Below are 20,145 nucleotides of genomic sequence, written 5' to 3' on the forward strand. Positions count from 1 at the left end.
ATAAACTATTAATAATAATAATAACAAAAGATGGCTCACGCACAATAAAACCAGGGAAATTAATTTATGAACCAAATATGATTTTGATTGGCTGAATAGCTCTTTTTATTCTGACCCACACAAATGACGAAGATCAGTACTTATTCTCCGTCCACTCACCATCCCAGAAAATTGCTTTGTGATTTGGTTGTGCAACCTACAGGCTGTACATTAACATCTCTGTCATTACACATTTGACAAGTTTTTCTTTTAATTATTATACACCATTACTATAAATTATACTGATCATCAATGTAAAACAAAAACGTTTTAGATTAATGGATAAATTTGAATTTAATTTTAGTTTGATTTACATTTTATAATGTCAGTCATTGTATAAAATTAACAAAGGATTTCAGTCATAGGAACCAAAAGGTGTGGTTACTGCCTAACCCTTAAATCCACTATTTCACCAAACATTATTATATATCTAGGTCTTTAGAGACCTGGCACGTATATCACAAATTGATCTACAAAATGCGCAGGTATTTTTGATATATCGGAGATCATGCTACAAACTAGGACAAATCTAGAGTAGGATTCTTTACTTTTACACTGAACTTTCATGAGAGAACTGTCTGTCAAACACATATTGAGCTACATATAATACACAAGATACACATTAGCTACACATATGCATTTTCTCAGGCACTTACTGAGTCTAAATAGTTGCACAACTTACACTATTTCAGTGGTACACCCAAATAACAACAGCCAAATCATACTGTTCATGTGTCATAGTTGCTATACTTTACTTCCATGTTGTTTCTTCATCAAATAGCAATGTCAAATGTAACTCAAGCCAACCACCTCAAATAGCATGTATAATATGCATGTATACACACACGAGATACTGATAATTCACCATTGTTGCACAGTAAATCGTCATGTTATAGTAGTCATTTGTATGAATAAAGTACTCATTTGTCTTGTAATAAACAAAGAAATAGATATCCTGCGATAGTAAACCTATATAGATATGAAATAAGTCTTAAACATCTGATTTATGGAAGCACATAAAAAATAAAAGCAACATTATTACAGACCTATAGGGCCTCTAATGGCCCTATGCACTTCTGGTACTTAATCAATTATATATATATATATATATATATATATATATATATATATATATATATATATACACACACACACACACATATATATACATATATATACACACATATATACATATATATATATAAACACATATACATATATATATATATATACATATATATATATATATATATATATATATATATACACACACACATGTATATGTATATGTATATAGAACAACCGTCGCAATATATATATATTGTTTTTAGCAATTTCTGCATTTTTTTTATGTTATACTATTTATAAGAGAAAAGCTGAGTAATACTAAAGAGGTGTGGGCTTAACTCCAAAAAAATGGATGTGGTACAAGGGGTGGAATGAGGTCCTGGGTCACTAACGGCCCGAGCTTTTAAGAGTTAATATGAATCTTCCAGCACTTTCTGGTTGATTTTATTAGGAATCAGAATTCATTGTCAGCTCTGTTAAGACATTTCGGAACATCACTGTCAAATACACAAATAAACTACACGTCATTGATATGTATAGGGCTGAAGCAGTAATAGGAGGATGTTTTGTCTGTAATCTGTTCAGCTGTTCATAGTAGTCAGGTTAAGACAGAGGGAACACCCACTACAGGCTGTCAGACACTTACTGCAGAGCTAAAAATATATAATGATCAGAGCTGGTAACGGTATAAAAGAGCCAGAACAAAAAGGAGACAAAGTACACAAGGGGTCAGCTTGCCACTTTCCATAGACAAGACCACCACCGTACAATATGTCTCAGGTATGTAGATATGTCGTTATTCAGTGTTGAAAAAGTTGTGTTGTGACTGGTTATGAAAGTGTGTGCTAACCATTTGCTTACCTATAGATAAAAATGTCAGTAATGTAGAGTACTGAAAGACAATTCTCTTTTGAATTTTTATATTCGCACATTCTCCCTCCATCAGCCAGAGGTGAAGAAGAAGAAGCGGCCAGTTGTCAAAGAGGAAGACCTGAAAGGAGCCCGCAGTAAACTGGGGCTGAAGGGAGAGGTCAAGAGCAAAACATATGAGGTTATGGTCGAGTGTGGTGAGTTTGTTGCCATTTACATTTCCATCAAGTGTTTTTCTTATAAAGTAACAACTCGCAATAACTGTTATAAGTTTTGATTTGAATGGAAATTGTCTTTTTGAAATGAGTCATGTAGATTTTGATAGCTTTCAAACTGTCAGTTGAACTCCTACCATTTTTCTATATAAATTTGATTTCTATATGCTGGTGAAAAATAAAACATTAAACATGTTGATGTCTAGTTTTAAAAGAGTAAAGAGGTATAAAAATGCTGTAAGCCTTGCTCTTAAACCGTTATCATTGTATTGCATATTGTATGATTGTTGCATACTATGCAATAACTTTGCATAATATTATGTTGTATAATATTGTATACTGTGATAATTTCACAAAAGTAATCTCTTTTTGTCTCGTGTAGAGCGCATGGGGAAGGTTGCACCGTCTGTATTCAGTGGAGTAAGGTCTGGTGGTGAGACAGCACTTGAGAAACCCAAGCCTCCATCAGGAAGTGTGTTTGGCAAGTGAGAAGATGAATAAATGGACTCTTGTTGTATGGGTTTTCTATGTGTCCTATATAGGTCCATGACTATAATGGGCTAAATTTGTTGTGTAAAATTGTATAACATTTTTCTACTGTTTGATGTTGTTACTTAAGTAATTTGTTGTCCTTAAAGACCCATCTGAGCCCTTGTGCGCCAATTTCTAATGTCATGTTTTGTATATAAAAAAAACATTTCTAAAATGATCAGTCATTTTATATGTGTCAAGTCCTGTACAGAAAAGTCTGTAATTTCAAACCTAGTGTGCAAATATTAAATGACACAGTTGCTCATTACTTAAGATCTAGCCACACCAAAATGTATTTCCTTTCCCAGATTAAGATTTAAATTATATTTGGATTGCTGTTCACTATATCCATGAGACTTGTTTCAGCATCATATTCTAATCTGAGTGTCAGTGAAGCAACTTCCATAGTAATTCACAAATTTCATGACATCACACTGTAGGTTAAAGGCCATCAGATAGTAAAGCCACCTGGGGGAATGATGCAATATCATCAAAGCATAAATGTCCAACTGTAAATGACTGCTCTTAATCTAATAAATAAACTTTGCAGAAATCGCCAATTAACAATCTTAACTGTGTGTGATCTGTGAAGATAATTTGCCTAGCAGTTACACCATTGTAATTTCTTTTCTTTTTTTGTAAGAAAGCCTGCAAACTTAATATTTTCTTGTACCACTGTAAATACCCAAGGCTTGCAAACTGGGTTTATAAATGATTAAATCAATAAATAACCAAATATTACATCATTCCTAAAAAATAAAACAAAACAGTCAATACCACACTGATTATTTTGTCCATATTTTAAAATCCAAACACACTTCTTTCCTGTTTGGTCTTGGAAAAGTTGAACTCTCCCAACTGCAAAACCAGGTTTAACAATGGATGAATGAAACTGTTAATTATGAAATATCATTGAATCTTATCAGGAAAATACTACATTATCTGTATTTAAAAATAGTTATGGAACAGTTATAAAATATAGGGGGACTTTATGTATTCTGATAAAACTTCTTTGAACCATTGTTTGACTATAAGACCAGCTCAATAAGTCTTTGATGCTCTGATTCAAATAATTGATTTAATACATTTAAAAATACACAAAACATTTTTTAAGATTTATGTATTTCAATTTCATAAAATTCCATCAAATTGAATTGAGTGATCTTTAATAAAATAATAAACTCAGCAAAAAATGAAACGTCCTCTCACTTTCAACTGCTTTTATTTTCAGCAAACTTAAGGTGTAAATATTTGTATGAACATAAAAAGATTCAACAACTAAGACAAACTGAACAAGTTTCACAGACCTGTGACTAACAGAAATGGAGTAATGTGTCCCTGAACAAAGGGGGGGTCAAAATCAAAAGTAACAGTCAGTATCTGGTGTGGCCACCAGCTGCAATAAGTACTGCAGTGCATCTCCTCCACATGGACTGCACCAGATTTGCCAGTTCTTGCTGTGAGATGTTACCCCACTCTTCCACCAAGGCACTTGCAACTTCCCGGACATTTCTGGGGGGAATGGCCCTCACCCTCCAATCCAACAGGTCCCAGACATGCTCAATGGGATTGAGATCCAGGCTCTTCGCTGGCCATGGCAGAACACTGACATTCCTGTCTTGCAGGAAATCACACACAGAACGAGTAGTATGGCTGGTGGCATTGTCATGCTGGAGGGCCATGTCAGGATGAGCCTGCAGGAAGGGTACCACATGAGGGAGGAGGATGTCTTCCTTGTAACGCACAGCGTTGAGATTGCCTGCATTGACAACAAGCTCAGTCCGATGATGCTGTGACACACCGCCCCAGACCACAACGGACCCTCCACCTCCAAATTGATCCCGCTCCAGAGTACAGACCTCGGTGTAATGCTCATTCCTTCGATGATAAACACGAGTCCGAACATCACCCCTAGTGAGACAAAACCGTGACTCGTCAGTGAAGAGCACTTTTTGCCAGTCCTGTCTGGTCCAGCGAAGGTGGGTTTGTGCCCATAGGCGACGTTGTTGCCGGTGATGTGTGGAAATGACCTGCCTTACAACAGGCCTACAGGCCCTCACCCCAGCCTCTCTCAGCCTATTGCGGACAGTCTGAGCACAGATGGAGGGATTGTGCATTCCTGGTGTAACTCGGGCAGTTGTTGTTGCCATCCTGTACCTGTCCCGCAGGTGTAATATTCGGATGTACCGATCCTGTGCAGGTGTTGTTACACGTGGTCTACCACAGCTGTGCTTCCTATCTCCCTGTAGCGCTGTCTTGTCGGTACTGTGAGACGCCTATTGCAATTTATTGCCCTGGCCACATCTGCAGTCCTCATGCCTCCATGCAGCATGCCTAAGGCATGTTCACGCAGATGAGTAGGGACCCTGGGCATCTTTCTTTTGGTGTTTTTCAGAGTTAGTAGAAAGGTCTCTATAGTGTCCTAAGTTTTTACAACTGTGACCTTTATTGTCTACAGTCTGTAAGCTATTAGTGTCTTAATGACCGTTCCACAGGTGCATGTTCATTAATTGTTTATGGTTCATTGAACAAGCATGGAAAACACTGTTAAAGACCCTTTACAGGGGGCCTAGGTAGCTCAGTGGTAAAATACGCTGGCTACCACCCCTGGAGTTCACTAGTTCAAATCCCAAGGCGTGCTGAGTGACTCCAGCCAGGTCTCCTAAGCAACCAAATTGGCCCGGTTGCTAGGTAGAGTAGTTACATGGGGTAACCTCCTCGTTGTCGCTATAATGTGGTTCGTTGTCGATGGGGCGCGTGGCAAGTTGTGCGTGGTTGCCGCGGTGGATGGCGTGAAGCCTCCACACGCGCTATGTCTCCGTGGCAACGCGCTCAACAAGCCACGTGATAAGATGTGTGGGTTAACGGTAACAGACGCGGAGGCAACTGGGATTCGTCCTCCGCCACCCGGACGGAGGCGAATCACTACGCGACCACGAGGACCTAGAGCGCATTGGGCATTCCAAATTGGGAGAAAAAGGGGAAAAATATCAAAAAAAAACAAAAAAAAAAAGACCCTTTACAATAAAGATCTGTAAAAGTTATTTGGATTTTTACAAAATCATCTTTAAAATACATTGTCCTGAAAGGGACGTTTCTTTTTTGCTGAGTTATAGTTATATATATATATATATTAGTTGAAGTCAAAAGTTTACATACACTTGGGCTGAAGTCATTAAAACTCATTCTTTTAACCACTCCACATATTTCATATTAGCAAACTATAGTTTTGCAAGTCATTTAGGACATCTACTTTGTGCAAAAAATTGTGGACCTCCACAAGTCTGGTTCATCCTTGGGAGCAATTTCCAAATGCTTGAAGGTACCACGTTTACCTACAAACAATAGTACGCAAGTATAAACACCATGGGACCATGCAGCCATCATACCGCTCAGGAAGGAGACGCATTCCGTTTCCTAGAGATGAACATAGTTTGGTGCGAAAACTGCAAATCAATCCCAGAACAGCAGCAAAGGACCTTGTGAAGATGCTGGAGGAAACAGGTAGACCAGTATCTATATCCACAGTAAAACGAGTCCTATATCGACATAACCTGCAAGGCTGCTCAGCAAGGAAGAAGACAATGCTCCAAAACCGCCATAAAGAAACCAGATTACAGTTTGCAAGTGCACATGGGGACAAGGTCTTACTTTTTTGGAGAAATGTCCTCTGGTCTGATGAAACAAAAATTGAACTGTTTGGCCATAATGACCATCATTATGTTTGGAGGAAAAAGGGTGAGGCTTGCAAGCCGAAGAACACCATCCCAACCGTGAAGCATGGGGGTGGCAGCATCATGTTGTGGGGGTGCTTTGCTGCAGGAGGGGCTGGTGCACTTCACAAAATAGATGGCATCATGAGGAAGTAAAATTATGTAGATATATTAAAGCAACATCAAGACATCAGCCAGGAAGTTAAAGCTCGGTCATAAATGGGTCTTCCAAATGGACAATGACCCCAAGCATACCTCCAAAGTTGGACAACAAAGTCAAGGTATTGGAGTGGCCATTACAAAGCCCTGACCTCAATCCAATAAAAAAAATTTGTGGGCAGAACTGAAAAAGCATGTGCGAGCAAGGAGGCCTACAAATCTGACTCAGTTACACCAGTTCTGTCTGAAGGAATGGGCCAAAATTCCAGCAACTTATTGTGACAAGCTTGTGGAAGGTTAAACAATTTAAAGGCAATGCTACCAAATACTAACAAAGTGTATGTAAACTTCTGACCCACTGGGAATGTGAAGAAATAAAAGCTGAAATAAATAATTCTCTCCTATTATTCTGACATTCTTAAAATATAGTGATCCTAACTGACCCAAGACAGGGAATGTTTTCTACGATTAAATGTCAGGAATTGTGAAAAACTGGAGTTTAAATGTATTTGGCTAAAGTGTATGTAAACTTCTGATGCCAACTGATATATATAGCAGTTGGCATATATATATATATATATATATATATATATATATATATATATATATATATATATATATATATATATATATATATATTTATGCCTCATGTTATAACAGTGATGGATACAGCCTTCCCAGCTGAGCTGATGCATAAGCTATCATGTCCACTTTTGAAGCCAAATTCAAAAATGTTATGAAAAAACCCCCAAGATAACAAAATTGTAAAAAGAATCTACAGTTAGACATTGCATGTAAATACTCCTGACTATACAGTTAACAGCTTGCTTACAGGCCACGTGCATAAATTACTTCAGCTTGCTTTTTTTATGCTTTTCAGCTGTATAACAAAAGCGTATTTCTACATCAGGAAGTAAACACTACTAATCATAAATATTCATCCGCTTCATAGAAGTACAATCTGCTTTAACATCATGTGTGACACATTTGCTGCACTATGTTCTCTTCTAAAATAAGGCACCAATTTATTGCTCTCTTGGCACAAGGCATCCAGCAATCTATTACTTCTATGTATGACTGTACAGAAGCACAAATAACCAATCATGAGACAAAGCGTAGCATTTTTAAAACAGCGTGTTTATTCTTTTTATTTTAAAAATAAAAAATACAACTAAAAAGGACTATTTCATTGTCGCTTTAAGAAACAGTACGGAAGCACTGAAGTCTTTGAGCATTTCCAGCTCTTCAAGTATGTTTGTTTAGTTCATATAGCAGGGAACTGTGCCTCTATACAGGTAGGCCGGTGGGGGGCATGGGACTAGGCCAGTGATGAAGACAGGGCAGTCTAGGCCTGCTCGTGGTTGAAAGCGTTCCGGTTCTTTTACCCAGTCTAAACTAAAGCCCATTCAATCAAACCACACACGCGCATGCACGCACACACACGCATGCACACAAACACGCATGCCTCTCTGACAGAATCAGTCTTTTCCTTCATTCAGCAACAACTGCAGTGAAGTCCAAACAGCAGCAAATGGTTGAGTGAAAAAAAGTGAAGTGATGAGCACAGGAAATTAAGACAAAAAGACTGTAGTAGAAAGTGAAATAAATAAAAAAAGATTAAAATATAGTTAGGAGGTTAAAGAGCAGTTAATATGGTATTAAAAATGAGAAGTATCTCCATCCAGTGCATGTTAAAACCACTCAATTCAATGCAACGCCACACTCAGTAAATTGCATCAATGTAACAATCCTAACAACAATAATTACAAGAACAATGAACAACACAACTTGCATCATTTCCCACAACAAATAAAAGGAAACTCAGCAACACAATTCATGTTGGCAGAAAAAGGTCTTTAAAATGTAAACGAATGCACTCCTTCAGTGAAAGAGAAGAGGTTGTAGGATTTTTCCCACGTCCACCACTCATGTGCCATGTCCCTCTGTCCTAAGTGCAACTGAGACAGTGTTAGTCTCCATCCTCTTAAAGTTCCCAACCTCAAGTCCCTTTATTAAACAGCAGCTCCCCTGCAGGTCATCTGGGGTGCAGCAAAAATCGGTCTAAGTACTGCGACATGGCTTCCCAATTCCGCCAGAGAAAAGCCAAGATAACGACAAGGAGCACTGTGGAAAGCGTACGGCTTCGTGTTTTCATCAATGGAACCACACAGTTTGCGACAGTCGACACAAACACTAGGAGAACAGCCATGACGGCCAGCAGCACATTGATGAGTTTGCCAAGTAAAGTGCGTGCTGTAGCATTTTCCAAACCCTCTAACTGAACCACTTGTTGCTGTTGCTGCTGAAGCTCCATCTTAGAAATGCGCGTTTGACAAGCCTCCAGTGCCTCCTACAGAAAGGGTAGAGTGGTGTTATGGGTAACAGACAGAACACAGGCTAATGCAGCTGCAGTCAACGCAAGACGAGCATAATGAAACAAAGCCCAGAGCAGAACATGTACATTTTAGCTGATTGACATCTTTTATCAAAATAAATAAATAAAAATTATAAGGCCATAAATCTAGATAGTAAGTCCATCACAAAAAAAAATTACTAGAATAAATGTCCATCAGATTGATAAAAATAGCTTGAGGAATACAGAAAATATTCTTTCCCATCAGTAATCTATGCACTAGTATGATACTGTTTCACTTAGAGTCCGTACACTAGAACTACTGGCAATTGAACATATTTCAAAAGGTTGACACCTTATACCATATATGTTAAAGGGATAGTTCACCCAAAAATTATTTTCATTATTTACTCACCCTCATAATATACCAGGTGTGTATGACTTTCTTCTGCAGAACACATTTGAAGAAAAATAGAAAAATCTTTGCTCAGCAAATCCTTAATGCAAGTGGATGGCGATTTCACTTTTGAAGCTCCAAAAATCACAGACAGTCAGCAGAAACGTCCTCCATACGACACCAGCTCTTAATGTCTTCTAAAGTGATACAAATCACTTTTGGTGTGAAAAGATCAATATTTAAGTACTTTTTAACTATAATCCTTCGAAACTACCATCACTTCCGGTAAGCTTCACGAGAGGGCGGAGTTAAAGCGGTCTATTGTGTGACGTATTCGCATTGCCATGATACAATGGTGCATTTGTGTGCTTATCCTGGATGTCTCAACTGAGAGAAGAATGTGAGATTTACGTCTGTGAGTAAAGAAACAGATAAATACAGATCTAAGCCAAAACCAAACAAGCTACTGTTCAGAGTTCCTCCTCACTTGTAAACAGCTCTGCTCTTCTCACTGTGATGCATGTGCCTCAGTTCCCACGTGTCTCAAGTGCCAATGCGATTACGTCACACAAGCGTACTGCTGCAGAACAGAAGAATGAATTAGAGTAAAAAAAAAAAACTTTAATATTTCTTTTTCGCACCAAAAGCGTTCGTGACGCTTTAGAAGACATTAATTTAACCGCTTGAATCATATCGATGACATTTATGCAGACTGTCTGTGATTTTTGGAGTTTCAAATGTGAAATCAACATCCACTTGCATTTTAAGGACCTACTGAGCTAATTTTCTAATTTTCTTAAAATGCATTCTGGTGAAGAAAGTCATACACACCTGGGATATCATAAGGGTGAGTAAATAATGAAAGAATTTTCATTTTTGGGTGAACTATCCCTTTAAATATACATGCTGGAAATAACTGTTCCGGTAGCTCAACTTTTAGGGGCCGTTTACGCGACAACATTTTCAACTAAAAACGGAAAACTTTTTATGCGTTTTGAATGTTCGTTTACACGACAACGGCGTTTTGGGGCCTGAAAATGCAAACTTTTGAAAATGTGTTTCAAAGTGCAAGTTTTTGAAAACGATGACGTCATGCGCATGCGTATTACGTGTGTGGTCCATAGGCATGCGTGCGAATACTTCAAAACAACGCGGAGACATTCAAAACTACAATGGCGGACTACAGGACTGTGTTTGTGCTGCTCAAGATTTTGAGTTTATTGATGCTTCTCCAGCAAAATATTTGTAGTAATAAAGCAAACTTATTGTCCGTCCAGACAAAATTGCTCAATGCTTTCGCCGTCTTCATCGTTTTATTCACCGCTCTGTGGAAGAATGCTTGTGCGCTGGCACGTAGTGTTTCTTTACAAAGTGACATCACCAACTACTGGCCTGGCATGCATAATAGTCATAATAGTCGTTTTCGCGGATCCGTGTAAACGGGGACCATTCTGACAACGTTGTCATCTGTACGTGAAACTTAAAAAACACAAAGGAAAAACTTTTCCATTTTTAGTACATCGTTGTCGTGTAAACGGCCCCTTAGAATTCCCAGGAAACACACCGACATATTGAAAGTATACCCTGAATGCACTTTAAGTAACTTTGGATAAAATCTGAGAAATGAACACATATGGAATACAAATATAGGTACCTGTATGTCTCTGGCTCGTTCATAAGACTGGTATGCGATTTTCTCCTCCATACTGGCCAGCTCCTGCTTCAGGTTGAGAATTTCATTTTGATGCAGCTCTGTTAGATCATTTAACTGCTCTTCTAAACGCTCACACCTAAAAGACAATTTAACAAATATAAAAGGTATACTATAAAAAGTAACCAGGCAACTAGCACATCATCCTATCCAAATAACTGTGAGCTGTTTTTAATATAAAAACCAGTGTCAGAAATGAACTTTCATTAAGGGGCAGAAATTGCCCCCAGATTTGAGTTTCAGGGGCATTCTGTCCTTTTGAGATCATATTTTGTTCTACACATAAAAATGTGTCATCCTTTCATTTTTTTTTTTAAATCCCCTTTTCTCCCAATTTGGAATGCCCAATTCCCACTACTTAGTACGTCCTCATGGTGGCGTGGTTACTCACCTCAATCCGGGTGGCAGAGGACAAGTCTCAGTGGCTTCCGCTTGAGACAGTCAATCCGCGCATATTATGTGGCTCGTTGTGCATAACACCGCGGAGACTCCGCATGTGGAGGCTCATGCTACTCTCCGCGATTCACGCACAACTTACCACGCACCCCACTGAGAGAGAACCACTAATAGTGACCGAGTAGGTTACCCCATATGACTCTCCCTAGCAACCGGGCCAATTTGGTTGTTTAGGAGACCTGGCTGGAGTCACTCAGCACACCCTGGATTCGAACTCGTGACTCCAGGGGTGGAATTCAACGTCAATACTCGCTGAGCTACCCAGGCCCCCCATCCTTTCATTTCTAATTAGATTGAGAATATTTTAACTCTTTACCCATAAAATTAAATCAACATCAACACATTTTATGCCAACATTTTTATAACAAGGCCTAGAATAGAATATTAAGAATTATATCATATGTACAAAAAAAAAAAAAAAAAAAAAAAAAAAAACTATGGTGGGTAATTTCTTCCCCAAACATTTTGAATTTTGGGGCATTTGGCACTTTTGGTTGCATTTTTGCTGTGAGCCCTCCATAATTTCTGTCCCTGACACACACCTCAATAAAAACCTTTTAAAACACGTATGAAACATCTATATAGACCAGAGTAAGTGAGCGATGGGGTGTAGAAGCAGAGCACTGAGGAAATTGATTGTGCCTAGAGCGAGAAGCAGGTTTTTCTTTTCTTTTTTTTTTTTTTTTAAGTTGTTAGGATTCCTCTCACACAGAGATTGTGACATGACAAAAATAACATGCAGCTAATGTTAGTTTTTTAGTAGAGTGATATCACAAATAGGGCTGTCAATCGATTAAAAAAGGCGGCCTGAAAGAATAACATGGGGTTGCCTCCATGTGGGCTCAAAACCTGCGAGGAGGAAAACAGGGGACATGTGCGGTGCCGAACGGGCAGAAGGCAAAGGCGTAGGCCTGTATGGACTCAATCTTAGTTATGGAAAATGGCTTTTGGTGCATGGAATGTGACCTCTCTGATGGTGAAGGAGCTGGAGTTGGTGCGGTTTGTTGTGCGATACAAACTAGATATAGTTTGGCTCACTTCTATGCACAGTTCTGGCTGTGGAACCAAACTCCTGGATGGGGGTTGGAATCTCTCCTTCTCCCGAGTTGCTCAGGGTGAGAGCCACCAACCGGGCGTGGGGATACTCAAATTCCGAGCTCTTCACCATGATTTTGGAGTTTAGCCCAGTAGACAAGAGGGTCACCTCACTGCGACTTCTTGTGCTCAGTGCTTCTGCACTGAATTGCAGCTTTGAGTATCTGGCCTTCTTAGAGGCCCTCAGCTCTGCAAGGGGTGCCACCTGGGTACACCATAGTCCAGCTGGGCAACTTCCATGCCCATGTTGGCGATGATGGAGAAACCTGGAGGGGAGTGATTGGGAGGCACGGCCTGCCCAATCTGAACCAGAGCAGTGTTTTTTATTTTTTTTGGACTTCCCCTTGCTTACTGGAAATCATAGAATCGTAAAGGTGGTACAGTACTTTGCGATTGCTGCGATGGTAGGAAAATCCTCATTACAGCATGATTATTTGCCTTAATTTTTTTAACGCATTATTTTTTTTATAAACTCAGCAAAAAAAGTCCCTTTTTCAGGACACTGTATTTTAAAGATAATTTTGTAAAAATCCAAATAACTTTACAGATCTTTATTGTAAAGGGTTTAAACAATATTTTCCATGCTTGTTCAATGAACCATAAACAATTAATGAACATGCACCTGTGGAACGGTCGTTAAGACACTAACAGCTAACAGAAAGTAGACAATTAAGGTCACAGTTATAAAAACTTAGGACACTAAAGAGACCTTTCTATAGACTCTGAAAAACACCAAAAGAAAAATGCCCAGGGTCCCTGCTCATCTGCATGAACATGCCTTAGGCATCCTGCATGGAGGCATGAGGACTGCAGATGTGGCCAGGGCAATAAATTGCAATGTCCGTACTGGGAGACGCCTAAGACAGCGCTACAGGGAGACAGGAAGGACAACTGATCATCCTCGCAGTGGCACACCACGTGTAACAAAACCTGCACAGGATCAGTACATCCGAATACCATACCTGCGGGACAGGTACAGGATGGCAGCAACTGCCCGAGTTACACCAGGAACACACAATCCCTCCATCAGTGCTCAGACTGTCTGCAATAGGCTGAGAGAGGCTGGACTGAGGGCTTGTAGACCTGTTGTAAAGCAGGTCCTTACCACACATCACCGGCAACAACGTCGCCTATGGGCACAAACCCACCATCACTGGACCAGACAGGACTGGCAAAAAGTGCTCTTCACTGACGAGTCGCGGTTTTCTCACCAGGGGTGATGGTCGGACTCACATTTATCGAAGGAATGAGCATTACACCGAGGCCTGTACTCTGGAGCGGGATCGATTTGGAGGTGGAGGGTCCGTCGTGGTCTGGGGCAGTGTGTCACAGCATCATCGGACTGAGCTTGTTGTCATTCCAGGCAATCTCAACGCTGTGCGTTACAGGAAAGACATCCTCCTCCCTCATGTGGTACCCTTCCTGCAGGCTCATCCTGACATGGCCCTCCAGCATGACAATGCCACCAGCCATACTGCTCGTTCTGTGTGTGATTTCCTGCAAGACAGGAATGTCGGTGTTCTGCCATGGCCAGCGAAGAGCCTGGATCTCAATCCCATTGAGCACGTCTGGGACCTGTTGGATCGGAGGGTGAGGGCCATTCCCCCCAGAAATGTCCGGGAAGATGCAAGTGCCTTGGAAGAATGTGGTAACATCTCACAGCAAGAACTGGCAAATCTGGTGCAGTCCATGTGGAGGAGATGCACTGCAGTATTTATTGCAGCTGGTGGCCACACCAGATACTGACTGTTCCTTTTGATTTTGACCCCCCCTTTGTTCAGGGACACATTACTCCATTTCTGTTAGTCACAGGTCAGTGAAACTTGTTCAGTTTATGTATTAGTTGTTGAATCTTATGTTCATACAAATATTTACATGTTAAATTTGCTGAAAATAAAAGCAGTTGAAAGTGAGGGGAAGTTTCTTTTTTTGCTGAGTTTATAATTAAATCACACTTAATTAACATGTTAAATCAATAGCCCTTATTAACACTTGTGCATCAATTTAAAGTTACTCAGAGGACAAAAATGTCCATGTCAAAAAAAAAATGCCATAATATTATATATTAATATTATTTTCCACTTTCAATTAGTTAATTTTTTTAAAGAGCACCTATTATGGTTTTTCAAATATGACCTTTCATGTAGTGTGTTATATAGCTATTTGTGAATGTAAAAAAGTCTGCAAAGTTTCAAAAATCAAAGTGCACAGCAAATGGAATTATTGACTCCCAAAAGAACGAACCGATTCTGAACACCTGAAACGAGTCGTTAGTAATTCCAGACTTATTTCCTGTACTAACCTACGTAATTTGGTAACAAAAAACCCGCCTCTGGTCTTCACTGGCTGCTCGCTAACAGCTTTGACCCGCCCTCAAACACTACACTAAACAGTAGACCAATCACAACAGACTGGGACACCTGACCAATCAGAGCAGAGTAGGAGTTTAGAATGAATCCTTTAGAACGGATCATTGAACGAGTCGTTTTTGACACTGGGGGAAAAAAAAAAAAAGGTAATGCTCTAATTTAAATTGAGCAAATTAAAGTGTTTCTTGACCTTGGATGCATGTTGTATTTTGTACTATTGTATGAGACCTTTAAAACAAAATTAGGCATGTTTAAAAACCATAATAGGTGCTCTTTGACATCAGTCCTGATCATAACTACCAAATATTCATTCATTTTCAGGATTTTAACCCTTGAAATGCTAGTTTGCACACACAAACACACATGCACACACACCATTAATTCAATTGGCCTGCAGTGCTCTATAATACAGTAAACAGATTAGAAAAAAAACAAAACATGTACAGTTGAAGTCAGAAGTTTATATACACCTTAGCCAAATACATTTAAACACTTTTAAATTTAAAATTGTTTTTCACAATTCCTGACATTTAAATCATAGAAAACATTCCCTGTCTTAGGTCAGTTAGGATCACTATATTTTAAGAATGTGAAATGTCATAATTATAGTAGAGAGAATTATTTCAGCGTTTATTTTTTCATCACATTCCCAGTGGGTCAAAAGTTTACATACACTTTGTTAGTATTTGGTAGCATTGCCTTTGAATTGTTTAACTTGGGTCAAATGTTTTAGGTAGCCGTCCACAAGCTTCTCACAATAAGTTGCTGGAATTTTGGCCCATTCCTCCAGACAGAACTGGTGTAACTGTGTCAGATTTGTAGGCCTCCTTGCTCGCACATGCTTTTTCAGTTCTGCAGTATCTTGACTTCATTGTCCTTAAGCCATTTTGCCACAACTTGAGGTATGTTTGAGTCATTGTCCATTTGGAAGACCCATTTGTGACCGAGCTTTAACTTCCTGGCTGATGTCTTGATTTTGCTTCAATATATCCAGATAATATTCCTTCCTCATGATGCCATCTATTTTGTGCACCAGTCCCTCCTGCAGCAAAGCACCCCCACAACATGATGCTGCCACCCCCATGCTTCACGGTTGGGATGGTGTTCTTAGGCTTGCAAGCCTCACCCTTTTTCCTCCAAACATAACGATGGTCATTATGGCCAAACGGTTCAATTTGTTTCATTAGACTAGAGGCCATTTCTCCAAAAAGATCTTTGTCCCCATGTTCACTTGCTAACTGTAGTCTGGCTTTTTTATGGCGGTTTTGGAGCAGTGGCTTCTTCCTTGTTGAGCCTTTCAGGTTATGTCAATATAGGACTCATTTTAGAGTGGATATAGATACTTGTCTACCTGTTTCCTCCAGCATCTTGACAAGGTCTTTTGCTGTTGTTCTGGGATTGATTTGCACTTTTCGCACCAAACTATGTTCATCTCTAGGAGACAGAAGGCATCTCATTCCTGAGTGGTATGATGGCTGTGTGGTCCCATGGCGTTTATACTTGCGTACTATTTTTTGTTCAGATGAACGTGGTACCTTCAGGTGTTTCGAAATTGCCCCCAAGGATGAACCAGAATTGTGGAGGACCACAATTTTTTTCCTGTGGTCTTGGCTGATTTCTTTTGATTTTCTCATGATGTCAAGCAAAGAGGCACTGAGTTTGAAGGTAGCCCTTAATACATCCACAGGTACCCCTCCAATTCAGCACACCTCCTATCAGAAGCTAATTGGCTAATTGTCTAAAGGCTTGTCATCATTTTCTGGAATTTTCCAAGCTGCTTAAAAGGCAGTTAACTTGTGTATGTAGTGTATGTAAACTTCTGACCCACTGGAATTGTGATAGTCAATTAAAAGTGAAACAATCTGTCTGTAAACAATTGTTGGAAAAATTACTTGTGTCATGTCCTAAACGACTTGCCCAAACTATGCTTTGCTAATATTAAATCTGTGGAGTGGTTAAAAAATTAGTTAATGACTTCAACCTAAGGGTATGTAAACTTCTGACTTCACTGTATTTGCTCCATAGGCGAAACATGAGAAATGGCACCATCTGGTGGAAAATATTAATTTAAATTTTGAATGAAAGCATAATATCATAGAATTCATGATTTTATGTTTTAAATGGCACTGGGATCAAATACTGCAGTTTTAATGGGGACATTTTTGTCCTCAAGGTCCTGACTGTAACAATTTTGTGTACAGTGTATTATAGGAACTGAGGTTGAAATATCAAAATCCCCCCCCCCTCCCAAAAAACACCCCTTTTGGTGAAATTTATGCTGTTGGCATTAACACAGCCAAAATGATCGAAAAAACAAAATGAAGGCAAAGATGTCCCAAAGGTCGCACGAGGGTTAAAAAAAATAATTAAAAAAAACAAACAAACTTGACTGTGGATCGGTAACTTGCCGCAAATTTTGCTATGGAGCGAACAGAGTGGTGTTTCTCTCATCAGTGAGTGTAAAATCCAAAACCAGGAGTGAAACAGAAGCAGAGTGATTACAGAATGATTTGAGCAGGGTAGAGAAATTGCAGTCACTCCACTCCTCTCACATACTCTGGCACTGTTTGTGTGGTATGTAGTCTACATCAATGGACTTTATCCACAGCAGCGCCATGTTTGATTTTTGACTGAAATGTGAGGAACAGAATTACAGTCTCTTCGATGGGTTGTATTGTTGTTTAAACAGTTTTGGATTGTTCCGCTGACGATACATTAAAAAAAAAAAAAATTCAAGAAATTTCAATAGACAAAAAAACATCCAGAAAACATTAGCTGTGGAAACTTGAGATCTAGGAGCTTTATACAGTTTTATAGAGTGCATGCCATTGACGAGAATGTCAGTCCATCCCTCACAGCTTCGTTTTTATTCACATCAAAAATGGCGCTAGTTTGAATAAGGTCTATAGAATCAGTTTCTATAGTAGCATTTACCTGTATCTCTCCTCCTGCAGAGCCTGCATAATATCGGTATAATCCCTCTGATAGTGACTCTTCATGTTTTCAAATGATTCTTCTAGTCGATTCTGGTTGTCCTTCAGTTCCTGGATCTCATGCAGCAGTGCATCGAAGGCAGAGCTCTGGCCGTGCTCCAGTGTGTTACCCTTTGAGCTTGGAGGCCCTCCCGGAGCGCCAGAGGTGCTATTTGCACCAGCTGACCCTGATGTAGCGCTGGAGCAGTCATCCTCACTGCCGTATTTTGGGCTGGATTGAAGCTGCCCAGGTCCTGGGGTCCTGGTGCCAGCCGTCACTGCACTTGGTATAGGTTCATCCCCTTGTTGTTCATCCAGAGAGTCTTTTAGGGCAGAGATATTATCTGCGCTTCCAAACCTGTTGCGAATAAGAGAGGCAAACTCACGGGGTTTGGAAACAACTGCACCTGCAGCGGAGTGAGTAGCCTGAGAGAAACTGGAAAGGCCACCAGTCACCTGAGAAAGAAAGACCATTTATGACATTGGGATAGGATGTGTCAGGATGGTTGACTAGTGAAATTATCTACATTTTTATATACCATGAAAGAAAAAGGCGTATTTGAAGCGACATTACAGTGACTAGCCTACAATTTCCTGCCTAGAATTTTCATTTTTGGGAGAACTATTCCATTAACACTCCATTCTGATAAGTTGCAACTAAATTCATCTGCTTTTTAACAATGCATGTCAAGACAATTACGGTCTGAGTTCAAATTGCCTGCAGTGAGCAATATTCCTGTTATGTTTATTCTGTAGGATCATGATAGTTGGTGCATTAAAAGGTCATAGTTATTTAGCCTGTTTGTTAACTCTGTCGGTTATGCTATTGCAGGGCTGCATGTTTTTGCATTACTGTTTAATTGCTTTCAACTGTTGGTTGATGAACACATGCAGTTTGATGGCTTTAGCATTTGATGGACGTCTGGTGGACATAACCCTTTTTCATGACTTATTGTCATAGTACAACAAATCTATATTTTTTTTTAAGACACCCAAAGGTGGTTTGATAATTTGTTTATAACTAATTGCTGATCTCAAGAACTGCATTGCCAGCAAAGTGGAGAGGATACTGAACATTAGCAATTCAAATTTTTAGAACAATTTAATAATGTCATGAATGGAAACTGCTTTCCTCAATTTGCAGTTTTGAAAAAAAAAAAAAAAAGTCAGATGAATTTGTGCAGATCCGTGTGTGGATGCCGCGAAGAACAGTGTGAAGCCTCCACACGCGCTAGGTTTCCACGGTAATGCGCTCAAGCCATGTGATAAAATGCGCAGATTGACAGTCTCGGACGCAACTGAGATTCGTCCTCCGCCACCCGGATTGAGGCGAGTCACTATGGCACCACGAGGACTTAGAGTGCATTGGGCATTCCAAATTGGAATAAAAAACACAAAAAAAAACATTTGATTAAAACCTTCACAACTGTTGGGTGATCAGTTTTAATAGATTCTAGTGTGTTTTGTGGCCAAGTAGATTAAAGTGCACCTATTATGATTTTTAAACGTGCCTAAATTTGTTTTAAAGGTCTCATAAAATAGATTTACATGCATCCAATGTCAAAAAACACTTTAATTTGCTCATAAATTTAAACTGCAGCATTACCTTTTATTCCCCAGTGTCAAAAAAAAAAACTCCTTGAATGAATCCTTTAGAACTGATCATTCTAAACTCCTCCTTTCAGAGAGCCTACTCTGCTCTGATAGGTCAGATGTCCCAGTCTGTTGTGATTGGTCTACCACTTACAGCACGTGTCAGAAAGGAAACGCCCACTACCATATCCGAGTTTCAGCTCCGTCTGAAAAAATATCTGTTTTACCTTACCAATTTGAGCCCGAGTCTGACAGGGATACATCAGAAGATCAACCCGAACCACCATCGCAAGCACGACAAGAACAGGACGTTTCTCTGTGGTGAGTTTATATGTAGTTTGACAATAATGTGAGTTAGCCGGTTAGCAGAGGCTAACAGCCTGCACTGGCTGTACATGTAAACAGACCAGAGGTGGGTTTTTTTGTTACCAAATTACGTAGGTTAGTACAGGAAGTAAGTCTGAAATTACTAAAAACTTGTTTCAGGTGTTCAGAATCGGTTCTTTCTTTTGGGTGTCAATAACTCCTTATTTTGTGCACTTTGATTTTTGAAACTTTGCAGACTTTTTTTTACATTCACAAACAGCTATATGGTTTGAAAAAC

The 20,145-nt window shown here is 39.5% G+C and overlaps 2 protein-coding genes across 10 annotated transcripts in view; one reads left to right on the forward strand and one right to left on the reverse strand.

The window, feature by feature from the left end:
* Positions 1 to 1,435: 1,435 nt before the first annotated feature.
* LOC127427964 (musculoskeletal embryonic nuclear protein 1-like) lies at positions 1,436 to 3,502 on the forward strand. Its single transcript, XM_051675959.1, has 3 exons — positions 1,436 to 1,887; positions 2,054 to 2,174; positions 2,575 to 3,502. Exons 1-3 carry the CDS (start codon positions 1,879 to 1,881, stop codon positions 2,679 to 2,681), a joined length of 237 nt encoding a protein of 78 aa, XP_051531919.1. The 5' UTR covers positions 1,436 to 1,878; the 3' UTR covers positions 2,682 to 3,502.
* A 4,209-nt stretch (positions 3,503 to 7,711) lies between these two features.
* The window catches only part of LOC127427949 (transmembrane and coiled-coil domains protein 1-like), a 34,929-nt gene continuing 22,495 nt past the window's right edge, over positions 7,712 to 20,145 (reverse strand). For 8 of the 9 annotated variants that reach the window (XM_051675917.1, XM_051675920.1, XM_051675924.1 and 5 more), the window contains 3 exons: positions 17,911 to 18,404; positions 11,000 to 11,135; positions 7,712 to 8,945 (listed from right to left, as the gene is read on the reverse strand). In XM_051675917.1, the coding sequence (XP_051531877.1) occupies positions 8,631 to 8,945; positions 11,000 to 11,135; positions 17,911 to 18,404 (945 nt within the window). In that variant the 3' untranslated portion in view covers positions 7,712 to 8,630. Of the gene's footprint in view, positions 8,946 to 9,363; positions 9,926 to 10,999; positions 11,136 to 17,910; positions 18,405 to 20,145 lie in introns of all 9 variants that reach the window. The other variant, XR_007895006.1, reaches the window with a different exon arrangement.

This window comes from Myxocyprinus asiaticus, chromosome 37 (genome assembly GCF_019703515.2).
Source record: "Myxocyprinus asiaticus isolate MX2 ecotype Aquarium Trade chromosome 37, UBuf_Myxa_2, whole genome shotgun sequence".
Lineage (NCBI taxonomy): Eukaryota > Metazoa > Chordata > Actinopteri > Cypriniformes > Catostomidae > Myxocyprinus > Myxocyprinus asiaticus.

Coding starts and splice junctions, on each gene's coding strand:
- LOC127427964 (XM_051675959.1), top strand. Junction 2,175..2,574: donor TGAGGTTATGGTCGAGTGTG/GTGAGTTTGTTG, acceptor TGTCTCGTGTAG/AGCGCATGGGGAAGGTTGCA.